At 41.9% G+C, this 27,344-nt stretch overlaps 4 protein-coding genes and 1 long non-coding RNA gene across 10 annotated transcripts in view; 2 read left to right on the forward strand and 3 right to left on the reverse strand.

Annotated features, from left to right (window-relative positions):
* Window positions 1-93: 93 nt before the first annotated feature.
* LOC5520871 (galanin receptor type 1) lies at window positions 94-4,264 on the forward strand. Its single transcript, XM_032365830.2, has one exon. It carries the CDS (start codon window positions 2,133-2,135, stop codon window positions 3,363-3,365), a length of 1,233 nt encoding a protein of 410 aa, XP_032221721.1. The 5' UTR covers window positions 94-2,132; the 3' UTR covers window positions 3,366-4,264.
* A 1,658-nt stretch (window positions 4,265-5,922) lies between these two features.
* LOC5520872 (neuromedin-K receptor) lies at window positions 5,923-8,971 on the forward strand. The gene has a single exon (XM_001640538.3). It carries the CDS (start codon window positions 6,503-6,505, stop codon window positions 7,781-7,783), a length of 1,281 nt encoding a protein of 426 aa, XP_001640588.2. The 5' UTR covers window positions 5,923-6,502; the 3' UTR covers window positions 7,784-8,971.
* Window positions 8,972-10,681: 1,710 nt separating this feature from the next.
* Window positions 10,682-13,046, reverse strand: LOC125568383. Its single transcript, XR_007312313.1, has 2 exons — window positions 12,608-13,046; window positions 10,682-11,556 (listed from the first exon to the last, which is right to left on the reverse strand). It is a non-coding gene; the product is annotated as an uncharacterized LOC125568383 (long non-coding RNA).
* Window positions 13,047-14,410: 1,364 nt separating this feature from the next.
* On the reverse strand, window positions 14,411-18,987 carry LOC5520770 (heat shock protein HSP 90-alpha). The gene is made up of 6 exons (XM_001640639.3): window positions 18,719-18,987; window positions 17,538-17,744; window positions 17,037-17,330; window positions 15,863-16,903; window positions 15,287-15,683; window positions 14,411-14,961 (listed from the first exon to the last, which is right to left on the reverse strand). The coding sequence occupies exons 1-6, from the start codon at window positions 18,875-18,877 to the stop codon at window positions 14,876-14,878; spliced, it is 2,184 nt and encodes a 727-aa protein (XP_001640689.1). The 5' UTR covers window positions 18,878-18,987; the 3' UTR covers window positions 14,411-14,875.
* A 1,271-nt stretch (window positions 18,988-20,258) lies between these two features.
* LOC5520771 (RNA polymerase II-associated protein 1) overlaps window positions 20,259-27,344 on the reverse strand; it is a 37,469-nt gene continuing 30,383 nt past the window's right edge. For 5 of the 6 annotated variants that reach the window (XM_032365799.2, XM_032365800.2, XM_032365797.2 and 2 more), the window contains exons 23-28: window positions 27,171-27,303; window positions 26,028-26,193; window positions 22,351-22,445; window positions 22,019-22,097; window positions 21,447-21,509; window positions 20,259-21,105 (exon numbers count right to left, since the gene is read on the reverse strand). In XM_032365799.2, coding sequence (XP_032221690.1) covers window positions 20,938-21,105; window positions 21,447-21,509; window positions 22,019-22,097; window positions 22,351-22,445; window positions 26,028-26,193; window positions 27,171-27,303 — 704 coding nt within the window. In that variant the 3' untranslated portion in view covers window positions 20,259-20,937. Of the gene's footprint in view, window positions 21,106-21,446; window positions 21,510-22,018; window positions 22,098-22,346; window positions 22,446-26,027; window positions 26,194-27,170; window positions 27,304-27,344 lie in introns of those variants that run through there. The other variant, XM_048730612.1, reaches the window with a different exon arrangement.

Below are 27,344 nucleotides of genomic sequence, written 5' to 3' on the forward strand. Positions count from 1 at the left end.
TTTTCGCCCCCCCCCCCCCCCTCCCTCCCTAATGTTTCTAGGCCTGCTACAACTCGTTTAACGTGCATGGAAGGTGTGATGAGTGTCGGGGCTCATTCTCGGAGAAGACATGCTCGTTGGCCATTTTATCAGTCGCGCATCTATTTTGCGCATGTCACGTGCCTCTATATATTTGCGTGCTGGTCGTTAGAATGACAGGTGTGTTGTCACAATTGACTGTTTGCTAAGCGGGATCAATTCAAAGACAATACAATTTCTTCCCGATAAATGAATATCTCAAGTGACTATTTGGAACATCGGAAATGTCTTTTAAGATTGACAACCTCTTCAAGAACCGGGCCGGGTTCCTAGAAAGCAGATTAACGCTAACTCAGAGATAAAAGCCCTTTTTATCCAATCAAAAGTCAAGGTAGCCGTATTTATCCCTGGGTTAGTGCTAACCTGCTTTTTAGGAACCGGCCTCTGTACACCAAGCTTATAACCCCAAGCTAATTACTCATGTGTAATTATTCAGGCAAGCTTTCTTTCTCCCCTCTAATGGCGGGCTGTTGAGTAAAGTCTCTAGACTAATCCGGCATTTGTTTTGCTGTTAAGTCGTGTAAAATAAAAGAGACACTATTGGTTTCCACCTGGCGGGCAGTTCGGTCACGTCTCGAGTACTGTATATTTAGACAGAAGAATAAAAAGTAAAACAGCTTTTACGTACAGAATACATCTATATTTCGAAAATAAGAGGTAGACCAGTTTAATTTTAATCGGTTAAACGAAAAACACCTTTTATGACATAACCATAACATAAACATTAGTGCAATGATGATTAAGTTTTTTTTGCATGCCCAAACTAAGCCTGGCTTCTTGGGGACTTATCGTATTTTGAATGATTTTATAACACGAATAAGCTCGGAGTGGACGTTCATTGGATTTATCCATATTGATTCATTTATTCATTTGATACTACCCAGATGGGGTAAAGATGGGTCTAGGGTGGGGAAGGGGAACGCCCCTCAGCCACACTAGAGAGAGCAATCTGTTTCAATCTTATTTTCCAAAAAAATGTAATCTTTTGATAGGTTGATAAAAAAGTAATTTTCTTGGATTCAACCAGTGCACGTATAGAACTATACTTTATACTGTATACTTGACTCAGAGCGTGACTTTTCTTGAATTTCTCAATATAATACTTATTTTGGATCAGGTTCTTTTTGTATCCCCTTTTCTCTAACGGGCTGTGATGCTATCCCAGTCGCGCTCAATACAAAAGTTCGTTAGCCTTACTACACTTAACTAATCAGACGATTACTTCTAAACCAACTAAAAAGGAACCTGTTTGCTTTATTGTGTATTTCGAAATTCAACAGTGAATCCATTCAGTAAAAGCCTCATACAACGCACCGTTTGCGTTATTTAAATTTCATGTACACACTTACTTATTTCATGCCCTCCCCTTCCCCTTCTAGTAAACGCTGGTTGATTTTGTATATATCTATAGTAAGTTTACCATGTTACCTTTATAATGAAAATATGGCTCTAAAGGAAGAGGATGTAGCTGAGAAACCTTTTAAATAGCATTTGCTTTTGTATATTATTATCGCTTGCTAGTGTACCCATGCGTGTTTAATGTTAACCTATGGCTTGGCTGGCCTATAGATGGTTCCTTTGAGTGACCTGGATGAACATGGCATTGTCCAGTATACTAGAGAACCGACAGGTGAACCGAGCAAGACGTAGACACGGAAATGGAGGATTTCTCTGTCTGCAATCGTCAAATTAAACGCGATACTCGTTCCACTTTGGGTCTCACTTTGGTGAATCTCACTATTAACAATATCTTGGGTATTTTTTTAAGAAAAATAAACCACAAGAACAGTGTTAAACTTACGTTATCAAAAAAAGCGCCGGCATTGTGGATTAGAATCGTACGACGATTTCCGTGATTTTAGCCTTACACTCTTCCAAGTATTAAAATGTCCTTCTTTGTTATTGATGAGTTTATTATTCTTTTTTAAGTCCCATCGCCACTAGGTTAGTCAAATCGCAGGCGTACAATGCCCTTCGTCAACCAATTAGGACGCAACTTCCGAACAAACGCCCTTTGTATCATTTGAAAACATAAATAAAAAACATTTTTTGGTATGGCCTCCGTCCAGGAAAGACATAATCCCTTAATTGAACATGTAACAATATATGATCTACAAAAAAAAACGGTTTTCCACCATTCTGCTGTGACCATCAGAGAAATGACATCGCTTGAAGAACAGTTCTCAAGTGGTTCCTGGCGTGATTTTGAGCGACCAGGAAACTACACATACTACAATGACTACGACGACTTCGTCAGCACTCACTATATGACCGTCCAGGCAATAGTGTTTGTACTACTGTTCATAGTCGGTGTACCAGGAAACATTTTAGTCCTGAGAATATTCACACACCATCAAAACGACTTTCGCCTGTTCATCTCTAACATCTTAACCCTGAGCTTGGCGACGGCGGATCTCGGAGTCCTCGTTGTGTACATACCTTTTTACCTCGCGTATGAGTTTCTCGGTCTCGTCTGGCCATTTGGCAGCGCCATGTGTAAACTAGTGTTCAGCGTGACGCATATCTGTGTCTATGCATCGCTTGGTACGATGATCGCAATCGCCGGCGAGCGGTACCTGATCGTTAGAAACCGTCCCGCGAAGAGATGGGTGATAGGCGCGACAGTTGGCTGCGTCTGGAGTGTAGCCATTATCCTATGTGTCCCCCAGCTAATGTACTACACCGTGGTGTCCATTACCGATGACGCTGAACCCCTGTTTGTCTGCGAGCTCGAATGGCCAGACCCGATGCACGAGAAAATACTTCACCCCATCGACTTCACCCTCTTCTACTTGTTCCCGCTCATTTTCACAGCCGCTGTCTACTTAAAGATTATTCGCCTTCTCCGTGCAGCCATAGAAAACAACGTCCCAAGCCACCGCCTCATAAAGGAAAGCAAGCGCATCGTACGACTTTTTGTGGTGACGCTCACCGTCTTTGCCATCTGCGTACTACCGATCCACATCCTTCATTTGTGCCGGGTTTTTTACCATGATTACTGGCTGCAGTTGACGATCGAGAGGCCGGGGATGTTTCCCACGCTTGCCGCCCTGTATCTCGTTACGCACGTCGCAAACCCATTCATCTACATACTTTTCCACCGGCAGTTCCGCGTCAAGGCAGGGCAGATCGTGCGAAGGTGTTTGAAGTTCTTGTGCCTTTGTAGGGAGGTGACGGTGAAGGCGAAATGCTTGTGTCTAGGGCGGTCTTTCGTGGAGTCCCCTTCTGGTAGTATCCAAGATACGCCTCAAAAGGACGAGCAACGACTTGCTCTTACTCTGGTCTAATGTGGAAGGAAAGGGAAATACGAGAGAGAAAACACTAGAATTCGCAGATATTTACGAAGAACGACCCATTCTTATCAGAATGCACGGACAAAATAGCGTGGTGGAACATAGACTTGCTCTACTACGAACTTTTGTCCTGTGGTCTTAAACGAGTGCGAAACATTGGGAAGCAATGAAATTAGTATGTTTTCAAATAAGAGAATATGCTCTGAAATGGTCTTAAAAGATCGTTTAAGATAGGTATGCATTTCTTGGTTATTACAAGTACAAGTGCAAAACGCACACGCTGTAGCTGTAAAAAAAAGTAGGTTTAAACAAAGCCGCTAGGTTCTAATATGCTTAACGTGTTAATAGACAAAAACTAGACAAGTTATGGTAACCAATTCAAAATGGACATTGAGTTTTACTCTGGTCTTCCTTAAGCAAATGTCGATCTTATTGAAGAGAAAAGCTCTTTATAGTGCATTCGCAGCTGGTGTCACCAAGTGTTTGGAGCACCACCAGAACAATAGACACAGTGGTAACTGGGAAACAACATAGAACATTCTAGAGCCCAAGAAGAGCAGAGCGATTTCGTATTTCCGTCGTCGGGAAGACACAAAGGCCACATTTCTGGTCTATTTGCCTTCTTCATGTGATTGCCCATGTAATTTCAACAACTTTAACGCACGGTGGTAGTCTATGTAGGACAAACAAGCTGCGAAGGGAGAGCTTTTAAGCTCTTAAAAGAGCTTTTGTATAAAATTATGTGGACCTTATTACTATAATTAAACCCCATAAAAAAAAGAGACCATATAAGGCCGTATGCTATGTGACACTATATGGCGAGGATAGATATTAGTGCGCAGAGAGATATTTGTGCGCAGAGAGGAGAGGGGGAGGATAAACATTCGTGCGCAGAGAAGAGAGGGAGGGGATAGACATTCGTACGCAGAGAGTAGAGGGCGAGGATAGACATTCGTGCGCAGAGAGAAGTGGGGAAAGATAGACATTTGTGCGCAGACTGGAGAGGGGGAGGATAGACATTCGTGCGCAGACTGGAGAGGGGGAGGATAGACATTCGTGCGCAGAGAGGAGAGGGAGGGGATAGACATTCGTGCGCAGAGAGGAGAGGGAGGGGATAGACATTCGTGCGCAGACTGGAGAGGGGGAGGATAGACATTCGTGCGCAGAGAGGAGAGGGCGAGGATAGACATTCGTGCGCAGAGAGGAGAGGGGGAGGATAGACATTCGTGCGCAGAGAGGAGAGGGAGGGGATAGACATTCGTGCGCAGAGAGGAGAGGGAGGGGATAGACATTTGTGCGCAGACTGGAGAGGGGGAGGATAGACATTCGTGCGCAGAGAGGAGAGGGAGGGAATAGACATTCGTGCGCAAAGAGGAGAGGGAGGGGATAGACATTTGTGCGCAGACTGGAGAGGGGGAGGATAGACATTCGTGCGCAGAGAGGAGAGGGCGAGGATAGACATTCGTGCGCAGAGAGGAGAGGGGGAGGATAGACATTCGTGTGCAGAGAGGAGAGGGAGGGGATAGACATTCGTGCGCAGAGAGGAGAGGGAGGGGATAGACATTTGTGCGCAGACTGGAGAGGGGGAGGATAGACATTCGTGCGCAGAGAGGAGAGGGAGGGGATAGACATTCGTGCGCAGAGAGGAGAGGGAGGGGATAGACATTTGTGCGCAGAGAGGAGAGGGAGGGGATAGACATTCGTGCGCAGAGAGGAGAGGGAGGGGATAGACATTCGTGCGCAGAGAGGAGAGGGAGGGGATAGACATTCGTGCGCAGAGAGGAGAGGGAGGGGATAGACATTCGTGCGCAGAGAGAAGAGGGGAAAGATAGACATTTGTGCGCAGACTGGAGAGGGGGAGGATAGACATTCGTGCGCAGAGAGGAGAGGGCGAGGATAGACATTCGTGCGCAGAGAGGAGAGGGGGAGGATAGACATTCGTGTGCAGAGAGGAGAGGGAGGGGATAGACATTCGTGCGCAGAGAGGAGAGGGAGGGGATAGACATTTGTGCGCAGACTGGAGAGGGGGAGGATAGACATTCGTGCGCAGAGAGGAGAGGGAGGGGATAGACATTCGTGCGCAGAGAGGAGAGGGAGGGGATAGACATTTGTGCGCAGAGAGGAGAGGGAGGGGATAGACATTTGTGCGCAGAGAGGAGAGGGAGGGGATAGACATTTGTGCGCAGAGAGAAGAGGGCAAGGATAGACATTTGTGCGCAGAGAGGAGAGGGAGGGGATAGATATTCGTGCGCTGAGAGAAGAGGGCGAGGATAGATATTCGTGCGCAGAAAAGACAGGGGGGTGATATGTGTTCGTACGCGGGGAGGAGGGGTGAAGATAGATGTTTCTGTTAAGGGGGAAGGGAGGCTAGAGAGACAGGGGGCGTTGTTTAAGACATAGAGATTATAAAAAAGTACCCGAGAGAAAGGTTCCCTTTTATAGTGTCGATGAGCGCGTGATATAAATTGCGTCAATATTGCGCATATCTAGTTTATGAAATTTTTGGTTCGGTATTAAGATACCTAAAAAAAAACTACCTAAAGATTTTTCTACATCATATGCAAAGTGATACAAAGTACACTGGATTGTCTTGCAAATGGAATTCTTTACCCTCTAGAATATTCGATACGAAGGTAAGAACAATATAATGACATGCACCACTAAGACTCAGTCATTCGTGGTAAACTGCAAGGAAGCGAAATGCACTTTCTAAGCTGTTGTACAGGCTGCTGTTTGCAGTTCTGTTTCATTACAAACAGCATGTGATAATAGAACAGGTGCACACACGCACTCACACATACACACTGTACGGAAGGTAGTTTGTTTTTTCAGTAGCTACGGACAAACGATTTTCAGGCGCGCAACTTTTTGGTTCGTCGGTTCGTCAAATGCAGAGCTGCATGCTATCAGCATGACGTCATTGAAACAAGTGTAGCAGAAACGATGTAATTAATTATATTTTGAAATCAATAAGGAAATGGCATCCCTAAAACGCAATCCTGCATTCTGTGACTACATCAGAGCAACGAGAATTCACTTCAAGGTGTCAAACAATTACAAGTTTGCAAGATAGCTTCCCCTTTACGCCAATTACAGTGCAATTAGAGCAAGCCTTCAAAAACGTATCGTTAATGCAAGATTTTTATCTTACAAAGATGGAATTCTACGACAACAGGCATCACACCAACGAAACAAACGACCCAGAGATGATTGATCGGCTTCCCAGATGGGCTTGGGATCTAGGACTGGTTATATACATAATCCTTCTACTTTTAGCTTTCATTTTTAACTCGCTGGTATTATTCACATTATGCCGTGTGCGGTCCATGCGTAGATCTGTCGGATCCACTATGAACATAATGCTTGGGAATCTCGCGCTCGCTGATCTTCTCCTTGCCATCAGCACCACACTCGAGGCCACAGCCGTCTACAGACACTCTTGGGAGCTCGGTAGTACTGCATGTAAGATTCAACGCTGGTTCATGTATTCGTTCTATGCTGTATCCATGCTTTCGCTCATCATTATAAGCCTCGAGAAGTACTACGCCATCTGTGACCCGCTGAACAAAAAGGTTCTCCAAAACACTGGCACGGTGTATTTTTACAAGATGATTGGCGCACTTTGGGTTGCGGCATTGCTTCTAGAGTCCCCGCAACTTTTAATCAGTGATTTGGAAAATACGTACAGGACCACGGTATGCACGGACGTAAACCCCGAGGATCACGACCTTCATATACTGGTCTTGTCTATCTACTATCTCCCAATGTTTATACTCCTCTACGCGCTACCAGTAGTAATGTTCACTGTGACCTTTTACAAAATCGGTCGTAAGCTTCGCGGAGTCGAGAAGCGGTTATTGGAACGGTCGCGCCATGACATTTTCGACGTCGTGCAAAAACGCAAAAGAGTCCTTCGTGTTTTGCTCGCTGTTGTTATTATTTTCATTTGTTGCTGGTCGCCCTTCAATTTTGTCCAGCTACTCGGCAAAGACACCTCTCTCGATAATTACGACCCATTGGGCAACTTCTACGTGTCAATCAAAATGTTGGCGCTATGCCACGCTGTCCTGAGCCCAATTATTTGGACATTTATGGGTCAGCAATTTCGCAATGGGGTTAAGCGCGCTCTTGGGTTTGCTGAGCAACGGCTCAATCCATATGGATTGTCCCCAGGCTCTCCCGGGCTGGTAACTAGTAACGTACAAGTAAGGAGTGCTTCTGGTGGTAACCTTGACGATCTACCCGCAGAATTCCGACCACGGTCAAGGGGACTGGAGCCTAGGGATCTTGTTAAACGTCCTTCCAAGCTCGATCTACTGTTGACTTCTATTACGCCACAAACGGGCTCCCAGGGGCTTACACAAGGGGTGATATTGGAGGTGGCCGAAGAAGACGATGTCTTTGACTCATAGCTAAAGGCTCAGCATGAGAACATCATGTTGATATAATGAATTTGTAATCCATTGACCAGTCTGTAATAATATACACCTTATACTATACCCTGCGACGTGCTCCGGTGGAAGTAAACAAAACCTGTTTGAACACAAGTACAGGGGCGGGTCCAGGATTTCAAAATGGGGTGTGGATAATTGCCAGATAGATGGCTTATAATTGATCCAGTGGCTCTTGGTAAATCACAGATCTGAAAATATTTCACACTGAATTGGATTTGTCGCGTCAGCAAAGTCAAGCAGGCGAAGGCACATGGAAAGTACCTCCCGCCCTCAGACATTTATTTTCTTCAAACAAAGTGACTTTTTTTTACTAAAAAGGGGGGTGGATATCCACCCAATCCACCTCCCCGTATCCGCCCCTGAAGTAGGACAGTTGGCCTTTATCATCGTTAAGTGTAAATGATTATAACTAACAACCGTAGTGCTAGTCGTTCTGGACTCGTCACACTAGGCGCCCTATCCCCAGTAACTCGTTCAAATCCAGTAACTCGCTCAAGCCCCAATCACTCGCCCAAATCCAGTATCTCGCTCAAGCCTCAGTAACTCGCTCAAATCCAGTAACTCGCTCAAGCCTCAGTAACTCGCTCAAATCCAGTATCTCGCTCAAATCCAGTAACTCGCTCAAATCCAGTAACTCGCTCAAGCCTCAGTATCTCGCTCAAATCTAGTAACTCGCTCAAGCCTCAGTAACTCGCTCAAATCCATCTCGCTCAAATCCAGTAACTCACTCAAGCCCCAATCACTCGCCCAATCTCAGTAACTGTCCAGGACGGCTGATTTGAAAGGGATACCACTCTCGTGTAAGCTTTTAAGAAAAATACAGTTTTGTCTACCGGGCTTGTATGCCTTTTAACATACTCAAAAAATTATAAGGAAATTCCTGACAGAATATATTCTTATACGGTTCTTTGTAAAAATATTCATTGTCTATTATGAGACCTCTGTCTCACAAAGGAACCCTACTTACTGCTGCTGCTAGTAGCCTCTAGATTGCTGAACATCAGAACTAATAATGAAAGGCGAGAAAAGAGGACGACATGAATGTGGGTCGCCCTATCACTCCTGGTATCGGCTGCAAATGGTTCCCGCAGCTCATGAAGTTGTCATAATAACAATTGACGCCATGATTAAATTTGAATGAAGGTCTCTTTGCGTTCACGTTTCTTTCCGCAAGAACACACTGCTTACTCACTGCTTGGATATTTTCTCGATGATTGACATCGTTGGTCTCGTGAAGTCCATGAGTAACTACGCTTAAATCGTCCCTTCGGCTGAATCTTTCCCTCAAAGTAAAAAAACATTTCGCGACCACAGTTCTGTTGTTTCGCGACTCGTTCAAACTTTTCGTTGACAATGATACAGAACTCTTTTTTAGCTGTGTCCGTTGTTGTTTGTGTGTGATTTTTTCATTGTATATTCGGTCGTTTCTCTCCACAATTTGTCGCGTGAAATCTTTGAAATCGGATTTTCCTGTAGTGAAGATAACCCCATCTATAATTCCGTCTTCGTTAACAAAATGCTTGAACTCTCGGTGCTTGAAAGCTAACATTTCCGTCTCTGAAAATGGGTGAGGAAGAGTTAGTTCTTCATTATACATTTTGATGATTTGCACCGTCAGGCAGATATTTTCTTAGCAGCGGGATTCAAGAAACTTGTTGGTACGTTCTCAAACTCTTAAACTCTTCTAGTAACTTTTTGACTTTGAACAATTTCTCAATCAAAACTTTGTTTAACGATTTGAACTGATTAAAATTTAACGTGTTTCACCAGTAGTCTGCAATTATGGCGATGTCGTCACTAAATCTTTAAACTTGTTAGTTAATATTGTTCTATGTATTAAAAAATAAAAATAAGCTTAAATGAGGAGCAAAACGTGAAGTTGAAATGACTCTAGGCAAAAACAATGGTCTATACTATTCGAAGTGTTCTGACACTTCTGTTTTTATCAAATATTATTTTTTTACTTTTCTAAGAATATGCGCGCTTACCCGCTGTGTTTATCTATTTGGAAAAATAAGTAGCGACGCAACCGAAACTCATACGCAAGATGGGGGTATTTATCGCGATTGTTAAAAATAGTGAAAAATACTTAAACACACCACGATGCGGGGATCATTCGTGGGACTGTTCTACTATAAACATAATATATAGATTTAGGCACTGCCTAAAAGCGGAACCAGAATTGAAAGAATGTTTTCTAAATGAGTTTAAAAAAAGCAATTTTTACTGCCATGTAATTATGAATTGTATTGGCCCCTTCAAATGGATCAAGCAAGCAAGCACTCATTCAATTATATTAAATATGCAGTATGAAAGTACTAAACCTTGGCGTAAAAAAGGCTGTCAAAAGTTCAAGGTGCCTTAGTTGATGAGAATGTTTTTCAAGTGTCTAACGGTCAATTCTTATTTGTTCCACTAAGCATATTTTTTTGTATCAAAACAGCATAATATCAAGGATGTAACAGCATTCCAAAGATTTAGATGCCATACTGTAATTTCCATGTACTGCAACTAATTATTCAGAAGAATGTGTTGAAATTAATACATATTAGTGCACCCACCCTTTGGCCAATTGAATTTAGAAACCCTGGATCCACCCATACTAGCTACTCAAAAATGAATGCAATGGAGGAAAATACTAAATTACTGAAAGTTCTTAATTACATTTTTGTTTTATTTCAAACCAAACCATGTTCATTGACTTATGTTTGGGGGTAGAGAGCAATAAATAAACAAATAAACAGAAAGTCAATGGGGAGTTGAAAGGGAAAAATGCAATAATAGCTTGACTGAGCACTTTCCAACTTTCCAAACATTTTTTCCTTTCCCTATTACCTTTGGTTTGATATAGAACTGTTTTCTTTACAGATTTATTATTAAAAAAGCACAAGTTTGTTATAATCTTATATATATATCTTATATAATTTATTAAGTAAGTACCTTGCCCTAATAAAAACCCTTTTATAGAAGTTCCATTAATGTTAACTTGTATCATAGCTACATTCTGACCGGCTTTGCCCTTGCAAAGAAACAAATAATGGATGAAACAGCATTCCAAAGATAGAATGATATTTAGTTAGATACACTTCAGGTGCCACTTAAGAGTGATACTCCATCACCAAGGAAATTAAAATCCACAAATATACCTCAGTCATGCATTTCATATTGGTGAACCCACCCTTTAGCATGGTGGCCTGCTGCTTTTTTTTTATAGAAACCCCGCAGCTGGATCCACACATGCTAATGCTACTACAAAGTTAAATGCAATCAAATGGGGGAGAACAAATTGACTTGGGAAGCAAATTAAAAGAAAAATTCTTGATATTACTGATTAGTGCTAGATGAAAATGTCTAGTTTCAAACCTAACCTACTTTAATTGTTTCATGGTGCAGAGGGGAAACAGCAAATAATTATCAATTGCATATAAAAATAGTCAATAGAGAGATAAAAAAATAAACTGGGACTATATTTTTGATAAAAACTTTAACAGTAATGCAACAACTTGATTGAGCACTCTCCTAACATTTCCCCTTTTCTTATTATCTTCAGGTTGATAAAAAATGTTTTACAGATTTACAGTATCATTGACACAAAGCATCTTGCACTAAAAACCCTATTACACTTATACTGCTGTATCAAAGTAAAAAATCCCGGCTACATTTGCCTATTCTTATGCCTTCCAGCCTTTAGCATCAATCACGACCCTCGGGTAGTCTTTGGTTGGTTTTACCTAAATAAAAGTGAAAACAATTAACTTGGGTATTTGTTTTTCTTTCAAATTAATATTTTAATCATCCCATTTATAACATTACTAATTTTCTATAACTATTTGAATAAAAATAAATAAACACATTAGATAGTATGCAAGATGCAGACAATATAAGCTTGAGCAAAAAAAACATATAGGTTGCATTTTTGGAATTTATTTACTATGAAAAAAATATCTTGTAACTGTAAAGTATTTATGATAATGTTGAAAAAGTTGCTGTATTTTCAAAAAGACTGAATACACAGGATATAAAGACAAGAAAAGCCTTCTTTAGCAATATATGACAGGATGATATTTGTCAGTCTTGATTAAACATCTCAACGCTGTCAATAAAGTAAAGAGAGAACGAAGAATATCAAAGGATGCTGTTAGGCTCAAATTGTCTGTCAGACCACGAATTCTCAGTTTTAATGCTCGGTTACTGTAAGCTGAGTTGCATTATACCAAGATAAATAAATGTACATAAATAAATAAGACTAAAACAGTATATTATAATAATTTATACAGCTCTATTTCGAAACTAAGGTATTAAATGAAAGTAATGAATTGGCACTAGCGGTGTGTGCCGGAGGGCTGGTCCAATCTGGAATAGTGTTGGGGAAAAATAAAAACTTGTAAACATCTGTACTCTAAAAACATATGCATAAATCGAACATGCTAAGAGTCATTGATACAGTAGCTAGACTACTACGTATTTCTGTGGTTAAATTCTGAATTTATAGAACTTGTATAAGTATTTATACAATACTTATGGCGATTGTCAGTTGAATAAAAGCCATTCAAGTGCCAAAATTATAAGCCAATCGGAATTCAAGTAGATGGTATTTTAGCCAATCAAAACAAGGATAGATGACATTGATATGTCGTCTTGACGTCATACTAAAGCGGGTACGGTGTTTTAGTTTGAGCGATTGGTTTTGGGAAAATAGAGAACAAACATGCATTTAAAAGCACAACAATAAATGAAAAAAACCCGTCATATTTCCAATACAAATCATCGTCAAAAACTCACCTTGGCAGTGTTTTTTTGTCGCTTTATGTTTGTCGCCTAGTGGTTGTGTTCGCTTTTTGTTGTAAACCGTGATCTTTCTGCAAGCAAGGAATTCGTCAACACAAGTGAATGGTTTTTACAGCTGAAAAAAGACATCAATCCAAGGCCTTTTCCTCTCAGGATCTCCTTGCATAGATATAGACGTGAATAAATATAGAATCCTCTTCGTCCTCTTTTTAGCTGCTGCTGCTGCCACGGGCGGGATTTTACATCGGCTCGTACTTCAGACAAAACGTTTCCTCAAAAACTTCAGCCCATTTAAATCCGCTTATTTTCTCATTAATTACTATTTTCAAGCTGTCTTTCTTCTGTGAACATACGAACTTTGCAGCACAAAGCGAGGCGGTAAAAAACACACAACAGCGTAAGATCGAGTGGGGTCTGGGAGTTGCACGGTTGACTTGATGGATGGATTGTGACACCACAGGGTAACCGCGCGATGACCACAAAACCATTCTATACATATGGAGCTCCGCGCGCGGCCTGCGGCCGCTCTGGCTCCGCTATCAAATTGAAATAATGCATACTAAACTCATTATAAAAATTGATGTTCCGAGTAAGTCTGGTCCGTTGTAGAATGTATTCCAAATGTTTGAGTTTTTTTTATCATAAACAGGTTTTTTCTTTTTTTTATTCTAAGGTCCAAGGAATCCTCGCATGGGATTTGTCCCAGACCAAGGCTCACGCTATTCATGTGCCCGTAGTCCGTCTGTACAGCGCGCATAGTAGAATTCGAAAATTTAGTACCACTGCAAGCTAGGACGAACTATCCAAGAGAAAATGGTCCTAAAAATGGGTAAACGGAATCCCCCCAGCTCAAAACCCTGGCTACGGCCCTGCCTATCCTACCATATTTTACTAAAAGTTGATAATCATTGACTTTGATTGTACTATTATGTGGTTTTATAGAACTGTAAATTTATGATATAAAAAATATATATTAAAAAAACATTACGATAAAAAACAGTTCTTACTAAGTCTAGTATCCCGACTGTGACATCAGTCCTATTTTTAATTAAAAAAGTCCTATGGTTTGTCTCTTTTGTTTTATATTCAATGCATCCGTAAGGCATGATGAGCGAATTTCAGCCATAAACGTATATTAAATTTCCCCCATACATTTCACTGTTTGTGGCCGGTCAGGGCATGTCGATCGCTATATCGAGTGCTATATTCTCTACTGTAGTATTATATATAGTTGTGGTAATTCAACCCCCCCCCCCCCCCCCCAATATACAAAAGATCCTTTGGTCGTGACAAGGTGATCCCCCAACCACGCCCTGGGGGCACTTCAGTTGAATCATGACGAGGGGATCCCATTTTTCTATAACATCCCCCAAGATACTAGCATACTCAAGCTAACCGTCCTAAATTCCACCCAATTGCCAATTCCACAATAGATACCCCGTGTCCTAAAACACATTCTAAATTTCAGTTTGCTCTGGGACCCCTGTACTGCAGGTAATGTGAGAGACTTAATACAAAAGGGCTACAAAACTTGGGTAGTTTCCTCTCTAGGTGTAAGAATGTACCCTGTAGGTGCTTCAAGGCAGCTTTTCCGCTAGATCACCGCACATCGCGGTGATGATACAGAGGCGATACGCCTGGCCGAGTATCATTTGTTTTGTTATAGACTAGTCCTAAAACTGATAAAGAAAAAAACTGATCTTAATATCTTTTTCATTATTATTCTATTACTTCAAAGCAAATTATTATCAACTTGACAAGGGCATGACAAGCAAATGCAGATAAACATAACACAAATCACAACAAAAAGATTTTATTTCGATTTTGTTATACAAGAATGCCATAGCAATCATTCACCCGAAAGCAAAGTAGATGGTTGCATAAGTGTCTCTTCAATACATACAAACATGGCCCTAATACGAGAAAGCTGATCACTAAAGCCAATCCACTAAACTTCAAACAGTCACAAGGCACTAGCATAACAATGAGCTAGCCCAAGCAGACGGATTACCTCAAACTACAGAAGCAAAAGCAATTTACTTCATCTTATTTAATTAACATCTCTGTTAAATAAACACAGTAGCAAAATCAGTAGTACTTCTGTGATGTTATGTGAATACTCAATGTATCTGAATGTCACTTGTATGCAAATTGCAACTACGAAGCTGGTTTGACTTGGCACAGTTCCCCTAGTTAGCCGATACAATAATGCATTTGGCTTCACAAGCTTCAAACAGCCTGGTGTTGGGCTGTAGATGGTGTTTAGTCGACCTCTTCCATTTTAGATGCGTCATCATTTGCATCATCGCCCTCCAAGGGTGGCATGTCTTCTGTTACAGCATCAGCACCTGAAAATGATGAAAGAACGATGCAGACAGATTAATAAAGAACATGGTATACAAATTTCGGGTTTTCAATATCTACACGATATATCATTCTTGTTAAGTGTAAGTGTCATTGTGAGACATAATAAAATTTTACTTCACATGTCATCTTACTTTGCCTAATACCCTACACTATTTATATTCATATAAAAAAATCATAACATTAGTGGGGAAACAGAATGTTAATACACTACAGTATGCAATGGAAAAGATGCTGAATGAGTGGCATTGCAAATTAATAGGAGTGTTTAATTGTAAAGACCCATATGTTCCTAGAAGAAGATCTCACCTTCAGCCTCTGGCTCCTCATCAATGCCAAGCCCAAGACCAATCATCCTGTAGATTCTACCGGAGTGGACCTGAGGGTCTTCCAGGGTGAAGCCAGATGTCAGAAGAGAGGTTTCATACAGCAGCATAACCAGATCCTTGAGGGACTTGTCATTCTTGTCGGCTTCTACTTTCTTGCGCAGAGAGTCCATGATAGCATGGTCGGGGTTGATCTCCAAGTGCTTCTTGGCAGCCATGTAGCCCATTGTACTGTTGTCACGCAGAGCCTGTGCCTTCATGATTCTCTCCATGTTTGCTGTCCATCCAAACTGGCTTGTGACAATGCAGCATGGTGACGACACCAGACGGGATGAGACGACTACCTTTTCAATCTTTTTGTCAAGGATATCTTTGATCACCTGGAATGACAAGGCAAGTGTTCCGAAGCTGAGCACAAAGTATCAAAATCTGGGGTTCAAATTATTGAAAGCAGATTTTTTTTTAATATAAGGGAGCAGGAAAGAGAAATAAAAAAAAGGGAATGGCATCCCTGTCAAAGTATTTTGCACAGAGCAATGTTAGATAAAATGACACAAACCTTGCACAGTCCCTCGTACTTGGCAACCTTCTCCTCTCGAGCTTTTTTCTCATCCTCATCTTCGGGGAGTTCAAGACCCTCCTTGGTCACACTGACGAGCTTCTTGCCATCATATTCCTTCAGTTGCTGTATGGCGTACTCATCAATGGGCTCCACCATGTACAACACCTCAAAGCCTCTGCTCTTCACACGCTCCACAAATGCAGAGTGTGAAACCTGATCCTTGCTCTCGCCTGTGATAAAGTAAATGTCCTTCTGGTTTTCCTTCATTCGAGTTACATAATCCTTCAGAGAGGTGAGCTCATCACCAGAGGAAGAGCTGTGATATCTCAGGAGATCAGCAAGTTTAGCACGGTTGACACTATCCTCATGGATACCCAGCTTCAGGTTCTTGCCAAACTGTTCGTAGAACTTCTTGTAGTTGTCCTGATCTTCAGCAATCTCATTGAAGAGTTCCATACATTTCTTGACCAGATTTTTACGAATAACCTTAAGGATCTTATTTTGCTGGAGCATCTCACGAGAAATGTTCAGAGGCAGGTCCTCAGAGTCAACAACACCCTTGATAAAACCAAGATACTCTGGGATCAAATCCTCACAATTGTCCATAATAAACACTCTACGCACATACAACTTGATGTTATTTCTCTTCTTCCTGGACTCGAATAGGTCGAAAGGTGCTCTCTTGGGAACAAAGAGCAGAGCTCTAAACTCAAGCTGACCCTCAACAGAGAAGTGCTTGACAGCAAGGTGTTCTTCCCAGTCATTGGTCAAGCTCTTGTAGAACTCTCCGTACTCTTCTGTGGTGATCTCATCTGCATTGCGCATCCAGATGGGCTTTGTCTTGTTGAGTTCCTCCATCTCTGTGTACTTCTCCTTGATGGTTTTCTTCTTTTTCTTGTCTTTCTTATCCTCATCCTCATCCATGTCTTCAATCTTTGGCTTGTCCTTATCTCCATCCTCCTCCTCCTCCTCCTCATCTTTCTTCTCCTCCTCCTCCTCTTCGTCATCACTGACCTCCTTGTCTCTCTCCTTCTGCACCTGGAAAGTATAAGATTTATTTTAACAAAGTATACAACACCAGCACTGCCACTTATCAAAATAATTCTGCAAACACCAGTAGCATACACATTCAGAAACTAACTTCACAGACTCTCAGTGGATGAAAACTTACCAGGAGTGATAGAGGATAGCCAATGAACTGACTGTGTTTCTTGACAATCTCCTTGATCCTCTTCTCTTCTAGGTATTCTGTCTGATCCTCCTTCAGGTACAGGACAATCTTGGTACCACGGCCAAGAGGCTCACCAGAGTCGCGCTTCACAGTGAAGGAGCCACCAGCAGCTGACTCCCAAATGTATTGCTCGTCATCATTGTGCTTGGTGGTCACTACAACTTTCTCAGCAACAAGGTAAGCTGAGTAGAAACCCACACCGAATTGACCAATCATAGAGATATCTGCACCAGCCTAAGAGAACAACAGCATTTTAGTTAGTAACAGGAGTAAGAATGGAGCTCTCCTTTTATCCTAGCTTTGGATAAAAGAATAGTTACGGGATGATAAGGGCATTGCATGTAGGGGGCAGAGGGAACTAAAGTGATCCTTGAATTTATTTTCTAGGCGAATCCCTATACATTTATGAGCAGTCATTCAATGTTATAGCTGCAAACTTACTTGGAGGGCCTCCATAAAGGTCTTGGTTCCACTCTTGGCAATGGTACCGAGGTTATTGACCAAGTCAGCCTTGGTCATGCCAACACCGGAGTCCTGAATTGTGAGGGAGTTCTCCTCCTTGTTGGGGATGAGGGTGATCTTGAGGTCTTTGCATGAGTCTAGAACACTTGGGTCTGTGAGACTCAGGTAGCGAATCTTGTCTAGGGCCTAAAAGACAATGATATTGGTGAGCACACTTTACAGGTAAATTCGTGTATTATAATAAAATACAATAGTGTTTTAAATCCGGACGTTACAGTACATTTCATGTATACAATAATCAATTTCTCAATACCAATCACGAATATGATGATGAATATTCTTCTCTACGGGATTATGATGAATATGCTATTCTTTACTCGACGAGATAGCATAATGTTGGCCGCAGAAAGAGGGAAGAGTAATTTGAGCAACTAACCGAAGAGGAAAAAGGCAAAAAAACCCTTCTAAAGTAATATTTGGTACAGATTCAAGACAACTCGAGGATAATTTACTGCGGAATCGAGAGCGTTGATGCGGAAGCCATGTAAATAAGTAAAACCATGCAACTATTTCCACGAAATGGTCGATCGGCTTTTGGGAGTGACACAGGCTTTTCAAATGGCCGCCATTGCGTAACGAGAGCACGTGCTTTCGGCTAAAAGACCTTTTAAATACCATTTATAAATTCCACATTTCTTTATCTTCAAGGTGAAAAGCAGCAAAACCGGTTTATTCATCTTCCGAAGAAAGAAAATTACGGAAATCGTCCGATAATTTAAACATAAACGAAAAAAAAACGAGAGAGCGATCGGTAGCGTACGCGAGGTCGCCGGCCATGACGGATCTTGCGAGGCTAGCCTATGGATTTAAATTATCGAAATACTACTTCATCTTCTTTAATTACATAGAAACTAGCAACTGGAAATTGTTTAAGAAGATTTAAAACTTTTTACAACAGTATATGTCTAAGGAATCTAGTTGAGTTATACGCTACTAGACTACTCGATCTAGCTGTCACTGTCAACGGCAGTACTTTTTATTCGGTATAATTCGCCACACAAATGCTCAAAACCCATACAGTCCACTATTGCTCAGAGAAACTGTCGGTTTATGTGCCCTGGCAAACTTTAATTCAATTGAAAGCATCATTTTGTACTTACATCAGAAGAGTTGGAGATCAACTCACGAAGAAAGATCTCCTTGTTCGAGTAGAAAGTGTTGATAATCAAGCTCATCAACTGAGCGATTTCTGCTTGAAACGCGAAAGTTTCCACGTCCTGGTCCTCCTCCATGTTTTGCGCTGCATTTGGGTCAGACATTGTGACAATTTTTTGACTTTTTTTTCGAGATGAACGCAGGTCAGTGTCTCTTCCTCTCACAGGTGAGAAAAAATCGCCCGTTTGGTCGCTTCACTCAGCGGAGCACGTGTGACCGGTTTTTATACTCTTGGGCGCCCTTCCACGCCGGCAATTCTGATTGGCTAATACATCTGACGTCAGTTTTATTTTTTTTGACCATCTAGAACATTCAAGAATATTCTGGAAGGGGAAAGCTTACTCGATAGGAAAAACGACAGTGTCTTTTTAGAGCTTTCTAGAAGAGTGAAGACCTGCGGAAAAACATCTGATAGCAGCATAAATACCATTATAACATTCCCGTTGACATTTTAAAATATTTTAAGAAAATAGCCTTGCTTATTTCTTGATCAGAGGCTCTTAACACGAATCGCATGATCGTTGTCGACTTTCTAAAAAATTCTATAAGCTTCTGGAAATGATGAGTCAGCTTATATAAAAATGCTTTCACGATTGGGCGATTAGATTACTTCCCCTGTACTAAAAATAAAGCCGAAAAAGATAGTTTAAGGGATTGTGAGCGCTTTCCTAAACAGATAGTTGTACGAACGAAGAGAGTATGAATATATAGAAAACACAAAGATTTATGCTTTTAGTTAGAAATAATGTCCCTATTGTTGCACAAAAATGTTAAAGACACCAAAGGAGTCGAGCTTTTATATAGATAATTTTAGCGCAGCGCCCATAGATCCCCCCTAACCACCCTTTTGCTAACATTTAAACCACACACGGCGCCGCGAGAGCATTTGAACATTTGCTAGCTAATGGCCAACAACAACAACGTCCAAAGTCAGATTGAAATTGTTTGTTTGCTCATTTTACGTGTTATTTCTGCAGGGGCGGCGGAAGGGGCAGGAAAGGAGGGGGGGGGGGGGGGGCACCAGGGGGAGGCACCCCCCCACTTTTCTGAGCGGATGTTTCTTTATATATATAAACGTTTTTTTTAACCAACGGGTTTCGAGCGGTGCATATGCAACAGACAACAAATTGAACAGTTTAAAATGCCGTGTATAAAAACTTAGGTTATCCCCCGCGTTCTTATAAATAGCGCTTAAGAATTTGAAACCACCACCCACGCCTCCTCCCCTGAAACCAACAACCACCCCCCCCCACCTATGGGACCACTACGCCGCCCCTGATCTGTCGCTCTCAATACCTGAGCTTTCGTCATCAGTTTTGTCAGAAAATAGTTCACTCTAGTTTCTGTCCGCTTAGTAGTGGTTAAAGTAAATAATACATTTGGGACTGGAAAATTGTGAGGACGATCAGAATATTGTTTGAGTGACATGTATTTCGGGGTTTGGGGAAGAAGGCGCTTTAAAGACGGCCAATTATTAGAGGTGTATTAAAGGTGTCATTTTTCATTTTATTCCCTTTCTCAACCCTTTTTTTTTTACAAGCACAAGGCTTTTTACAAGCACAAGGCTTTAATAGTTGATGGTATATAGCTCATTGTCTTATGGATGGTTATTATTTCATTGACAAGTACCCCTTCATAAAATCTACCTTCAACACCACACGCCGCTTCAGTTTACAGATAAGTTTTGCCATGACAAACCACTCATATGAAACAATAACAAATATTGGCACACATCTCACTCTACATTTTGAACTGTAAGGAACTGGCAAAGGAGCTTTGGTAATATGGATGCGGCCAAATCTTGTTATCATGGTAGAGCGGAGAGCAGTATACACCTCAGCCTCCTGGATTCCAGTTGCGTGACAGAGTTAGTTCGGTTTTAATCGAATATTCCTCTTCCAAAAATCTTTTCAGTATTATAATTTTCTATTTGTCCTTGTAGGTTGGATTGCATTTCACAGTGTTATTCAAGAGAATTTGGTTCTAACTACTTAAATGTTGTACTATTTTTGTGGTAATAAAGGATTAACTCGAATCCACAATATTTGAGGTCTTCATCTGCGTTCCTATAGGGTGTCACACTGTTTTCGTTACAATGGTAGCTCTTAAAAAGCTGACTAACACAAGGGCTTTACAAAGACTACAGCTGCATCCCTATGATGTGTCACGTGGTGCTTGTTGCCATGGTAGCGTAAAGTTGTTTGCACGACTCTAAGTCTTCTCGTGAGCGAAGAAACATCTCTCTATCGGCGGGCAAAGAGCTGAACAGCTCAAAGGCTTTAGGACTCTTGAGTGCAGGCCGGTAGTAGTACAACAAGTCATGCCTGACTTCCTGTGAGAACAAGAAGAAAGTACAAAATGTGAGATGGGTTCTCAAAAAATCAATATTCATGGGACTAAAGTTACCGAGCAAATTATGATGGATACAAAACGTTAACAAGATTGAGAATTTTTCGGTTTTAGGCCTTGTTTATCCGAAAATTTAGCATGGGTTAGGTTTTGTGTTGCCGTATGAACACCTTAATCACCTAAAAGTGATTAATAAAATTTCAATAATTTAAAGTAACAGTAAACAACCCAGTAATTACAGAGCAGATGGAACAAATGAAACTGGCTCCAGACCCTAGGATAGATAATAGTACCACAGGTAGCCCATACTCTTGTCAATCTCACCTCACACTTGACCAGAAGAACGCTTTGTATTAAGGACAATTTGCGCTTTAGTGACAGGCTATCCTGTAATAAAGACATACAGCATTACAGATCATTGTAAAAGTGTCTCTTTATAAACACGCATGAAAGAAAACAATGATCATGATGCACATACAACTATTTGAAATAGGGGTCCCCTCAAGAATCCAGCCCACGTGCGTCATGGGTAACGTAAAAATGGCTGAATCAAGAACTCAAACTTCATGTTGTCAATGCTACATGGATAAATCCGACCTAAGAATAGCTCTATAAAACGTGGCAAAGATTTCCTCATTCCCCAAAGGCTTGCTCATTGCAAAAGAAATCCGAGCTGGTTCCCAGAGCGTGAGAGAGGGATCATGGGGTGGGAACGATTGCATAGACAGAGTAAAACCAAGGATGTCTGCCAGCCAAACGATCCCAGAATACCTTGCATCGGGCTTTCAAGCTCAGCCCGCCGCTCGTTTTGTAGAAGAGGAATAGTTGACAGACACGTCGGGCTAATGTTTACGTGAAGACAAAAATGCATTGAACACACACATTTGGGGTCATACCTTCGGGTCGACTCTTTGAAATATAAAAGCGTTCAAATGATGGACCGCTAAGAGATAAAACAGCGGACACCACTGGGGTCTATGACAGAAAGGACAACCCATCATTAACATCACGTCATGGGCTACTGGTAAAAAATAGGCCGCATACCAGATGTGATTGGCAATGGTTACCTGACCTGGTTTGAGGGGTATAAGCGAGATGTGATTAGACATTTCCATGGTTACCAACCAGTTTGAAATGTAAACAGAACGCGACGTGATTGGTCACTTCCATGGTCAGCTGACAGTTTGGTTTGCAAATGTGCGATGTGATTGGGCATTTCCATGGTTACCTGACAACTTGATTGGCGAGAGCGCGAAGGTAGAGCTTGAGTAGAGCCTCCTCTTGTTCAATCGGGTAGAGGAAGTTTTCTAAAGGCACGGGAACCTAGAACGCAAGTGAGACGTGTTAACCGTTACCATGCTTCACAGATCAGGCTGGCGAGAGTTGATATTTGCTAGATTTATTAGTTTTAGTCCTAGTTCCAGCTCTGATCTCAACAAATATAGCGAAAACACCTTCGGGTTTGGGATTAAGGGATTTGGAATAAAAGGGATCCGAAGTCAATACATCTACTCGGTATTATTCAATTTGGTTTTCGATAAAATGAGGAGTCTCCGGAATGCGGAGTGCGGGACGGAGCAATGTGGGGATTCAGCTGAAATTCCTTTCATGGACATATCAGTAATAATGGCTTTCTCCACGAAGTGATTCGCAAAGGAAATCAATTCGAAACAAGAGCAAAATAGTCCGATTTCCTTTTCTTTTTAAGTGACCTCCTTTACAAAAATGCATCGTGAAAACAATTACATATTATTATTGCTTGCCTCCTAACATTTTGCGCGCCTCCTCGTTTACCGAAAGCCCATTTAATTTTGAAGATAATCAACAACAGATTCCTTTTCTTCCATTCGTAAAGACGCTTATCAAGAGTGAATGAGACTAGGAATGATCGTTAAATAAAACGTTCCTTGACTCTTATAAAGATGACCAACAAATATAGTTGACTGGTGATTACATTTTGTGTTTGTATGTGAAGTATCGAACATGTTTGACTCGTGTTACTGTATTATTTCGCGCCATTCTGACATCAACAACAAAATTTCCAGAGTTATTTGTGAACTGTCGGCGCAAAAGAATAAAAGAAAGGGCCAAAAAATGATTAACGGCATGTTGACAAAGCTGCATTAAAGAAACAAAGGCAATTATAAAAGAAAGACGACCGTGAGTCAATAGTTTAATAGAAAGAAATCCCGACAAACCCTATCCATTCACATCACGGAAGCGACATATTAGCGGTGAAGATCCTTATTAAAAATCCCGTGGAAACACTAGCTACGCGCAAGCCACTAGATCTCATCATTATTTTTACAAGCTGAGTTACCCTAAAGGCTTCTTGCCCAATAAAGGGGCTGCTTTGTGACTAGACACCCTTGAACTTGGCTGAAAGGTGTACAAACATCAGTCAGTTTTTGTGTTCCTGAAGCAAGGTAAACGGGTACGATACAAAGGAGATTTCTCGCTGAAGATGTTATAGCTAACGACACTCGCCAGATGATCTTTTTAAAAGATAAAATAACAACGATGACAGAGGCCTGATTTGTGGTTTCCTGAACAAAACACATCCTCATCTATAAAAAGATTCTGAAGATTCTGGAGAACCCCTTGTGTGATAGTTTCTTGAAATACACGTGGCTTCGTGGAGCAAAAGAGGGAACTGCGTTACTTTATAGACTTTCTCTGTACTCTATTTGACACCACAAAGAAGACATCTATTTGGCCTACTTTGGCCAGACAAACTCTCACGGGAGACTGTTTCACCGCGGAGCTAAACAGAGGAAAGCGAATAGCATCAAGAAGAAGACGAAAAGACTGAATATTGCTTTTTAAAGATTCAGAAGGACCAGGAAGAAGAACAAGAAAATATCGAAGCTTGTAATACCATGGTCACTCTGGAGGCTATAAAAAAGGCTGAATCGAATTAACAAAAGGATTGGCTTTCTAGAAAATTGACATCGTTAATTAGCTATCGAGACACACGGCAAAACACAAGAGTTCGTCATTGCGCTATGCGAATGCGGTAAGGTCGAAAGCACAGGTAGACTTAATTCATTCCCAACAAAAAGCTCCACTTCTTCGAGAACCTGACCGAGAATCGCATTGCGTAAATAACGCCATCAGAAAACTTGAACAAATACGGTGTTGGGCGAAAAATTTTGAGATAGCTTAACATCGCAAGGCAATAAAAACCGATATGCCAGCTGTAACTAACCAATCATCGATGGTTAACGGCAGCTCGTCTGTACTGCTCGCAAACCTTTCAGTTGAGACCTACGAATTACTAGAAAATACAAGAGAGTCGAGCCACGGGGAGAGTCTTCCCCTTATTCTCACGCAAGTGCTCGCCTACGCCATCGTGCTGGTGTCAGCAGTCAGCGGTAACTCCCTCATCATATGCGCGTACATCAGGTACCGCACATCAGCAGGCACGCGCATGCTCAATGACCGCCTCATCGTCCACCTCGCCGTATCGGATCTTCTCCTGCCTGTATTCGCCGTTCCTGAGCGAGTAGTGCGCATACTGTGCCACGACTTATGGGTGCTACCGGGAGGTATAGGAGTCTTACTATGCAAGCTCGTGAATTTCACCGAGGCCGTCTCAATAGTTGCGTCGCTACTTTGCGTTGATGCTATCGCTGTGGATAGATTCCGCGCAGTATTCTACCCGCTAAGCCCACCAGTGTGCGATCTCTCGTCTAGACTTCTCATCGCGGTAATCTGGTTCACGGCGTTAGTCTACAACGCGCCACTGCTGTACTTTTCGAGCCTCGTCCCGCGCGATGGCGGAGTCGCGTGCAGGGCGAACACGCACTTGTGGAACACGCGACTGTGGCACCGCTTCTACTTGGCGCTCGCCTCTATCAGCTTACTCATAGTTCTTGTCGCGTACACTTGCGTGGTTACGAGGATATTTCGCCGGCGCGCGTGGATGCGTCGATTGACCTCGAACAGTCTTCATGAGCGGGTCAATTATAAAGTCTTTAAGATCAGCCTGGCGATCGTTTTAGCGTTCTATCTCTGCTACTCGTGCTATTGGCTTCAGGTGACGCTGTGTACTCTTAATGAGCCGCCGCGGTTGTGTGCAAACCAGACGTTCCGGTTTATGAATGTGTACCTCGCGATAGCTAACTGTGCGGTGAATCCGATAGTGTGTCTGGCTTTTAGCTCAAGATTTCGTGGCCTGGTCAGGAGGATGGTGTGTCGAACGTAGATGTTTTTTTTTCTCTAAATTTTGCCATTCTATCGGTACGTTTCATTAGAATAAAAGAACATTACAAGAGCAAAGCGAAGGCTGGCCGAAGATAATATGGAATCGCCACCCCTGCAACCAGAATTTCCTCCACGGAAGTGAAGATTTGTCTCGCATTTAAAGTTAGATCAAACTTTACAGTAAGCCGATGTTCTTTACATAATATCTAGCACGTAAGGAAATGCTAAACTTAAATGAACAACGTGTAACTCGAGAAATAAAATTTGCTGTTACAACACACATTATTTCCACATTTGTGTCGTTTTTGTTTTGACGATTTTTACGGTCGTCTCTGTTTTATATTGCGACTCGAGCTATCGTGACCACCGTAACAGCTTTAATAATAACGTTATCACATAAAATTGTCTTTATCAAACTTTAATTAAAGTTTACATGTGATGACGGTAGCGCGCGTCTCACTAACGCTTTTTTCAAAGGCCATCTTTATGTACCGTTCCAAATACTTGCAAATGAACAGTTTAAATTTGTAAATGAACCGATTGTTCTATCTTCCTTTGCATGCATTTGTAATTGGAACTGTAAATGAAAAGAACGGCATTTGTACTAAGCCTAAGTATTCTATTGTTCACCTGTTCTAGATATACCAAAAATGGAACCCTTTATCTCCCTCCCTCTCCCCCCCCCCCCTCGCAGCTTACCTGACAGGGAGACAATGAGAGGGACCGGAGCGAGCCCACGTGCTCTTCCCATAATAGAAGTCGGTACCGCGAGTTCTGCGCCTGCGTCAATGGTAACACGACAAATTTACCGAACAGGGAGTCCCCATAGGAAACGGCCGAGAAGTGCGTCAGGAGGGAGGAGTACCTGGGGAGAGAACACATTAGTATCATATAATCTCCATAAGAGGAGAGGCTCAAGTAATGACTAGCCCCATTTCTAGCTTCTACTACCTTCAGACAACAGAAGGGAAAGCAGGGAATTCCACCCAAGAGACAATGAGGTCTGTTTGGAGGGTTATATATCAGACAAGTCAGGATCTGACAAGTCCAAACAAGAAAAAGGTTCCCACTCTACCCCAAAAGGCAATTAGGTTTGTTTGGAGAATAATGTTAGGATCACACCCATGTCCAAACAGGACGTGAAGCTGCATTGTCACCAGTTTACTTCCGGTAGATGCGTACCCATCTCTGAGGCTTTTAATGGAAAACGCGAGAAATATTTCGAAATTGAAGCAGTGTGTCTGTTGGAAGTTTCTTTGAGGTTGTGACTGATAATTTAAAGCGGATGGCCTGTTAAATAGCACGGATTCTAATAGATTATCTTGTCTCTTGTCGGTTGAGGTTTCCGTCGGCCCCTTCGGAAGTAAACTGGTGACAATGCGGCTATAAGTCCCCCACCCCAAGAGGCAATGAGGTTTGTTTGGGGAATAATGATAGGATCACACCCATGTCCAATCAGGACTTAGGTTCCCCTCCCCACCAAGAAGGTTTGTTTAAAGGGTGAAAACAAGTAATAGGTCTGTTTAAAAAAAGACTAGTCATAGGCCCTCCAGGGGGTGGGGCACTGGGGGCACGTGCCCCACCAATAATTTCACAAATTATAAGGAAATGACCAGAAGGGGCGTGGCCGTGCCTCCCAGTATTTTCGATGGTATTTTTATGTTTCTGTATTGGGCCCCCCAATATTTCGAGATCTGCTTCGGACTGATAAAGAATACACCTATGTCAGGAAATAGGTACCCCATCTCAAGAGGAAATGAGGTCTATCATATCAAGAATACAACCATCAGGGATTTGCTCAAAGGTATCGCGTGTTTAATCTACGTGACACAAATAGCTTACAGGTCGTAGAAGGACGACAGTCCAGGGACAGGTTGACTGAAGTCCAACTGAGCAATGCGGTGGGACTGAGTGTAGATATGTAGTAGGCAGGACATGTAACGATGTACCGTTGTGTGGAGGAACAAATCACTGCCTAAGATGAGAGAAAAGGTAAACAGAAAGCGATGGAGGAGA

Source organism: Nematostella vectensis, chromosome 7, assembly GCF_932526225.1.
Source record: "Nematostella vectensis chromosome 7, jaNemVect1.1, whole genome shotgun sequence".
Taxonomy (NCBI): domain Eukaryota; kingdom Metazoa; phylum Cnidaria; class Anthozoa; order Actiniaria; family Edwardsiidae; genus Nematostella; species Nematostella vectensis.

What these genes read in the sequence shown, in the direction of transcription:
- LOC5520770 (XM_001640639.3), bottom strand. Translation starts at nt 18,877, where the DNA reads ATGTCTGACCCAAATGCAGCGCAAAACATGGAGGAGGACCAGGACGTG. An exon ending in TGATCTCCAACTCTTCTGAT is followed by an intron (nt 17,745 to 18,718) that starts GTAAGTACAAAA and finishes ATTGTCTTTTAG; the next exon opens with GCCCTAGACAAGATTCGCTA. An exon ending in CCTTTATGGAGGCCCTCCAA is followed by an intron (nt 17,331 to 17,537) that starts GTAAGTTTGCAG and finishes TTGTTCTCTTAG; the next exon opens with GCTGGTGCAGATATCTCTAT.
- LOC5520871 (XM_032365830.2), top strand. Translation starts at nt 2,133, where the DNA reads ATGGCCTCCGTCCAGGAAAGACATAATCCCTTAATTGAACATGTAACA.
- LOC5520872 (XM_001640538.3), top strand. Translation starts at nt 6,503, where the DNA reads ATGCAAGATTTTTATCTTACAAAGATGGAATTCTACGACAACAGGCAT.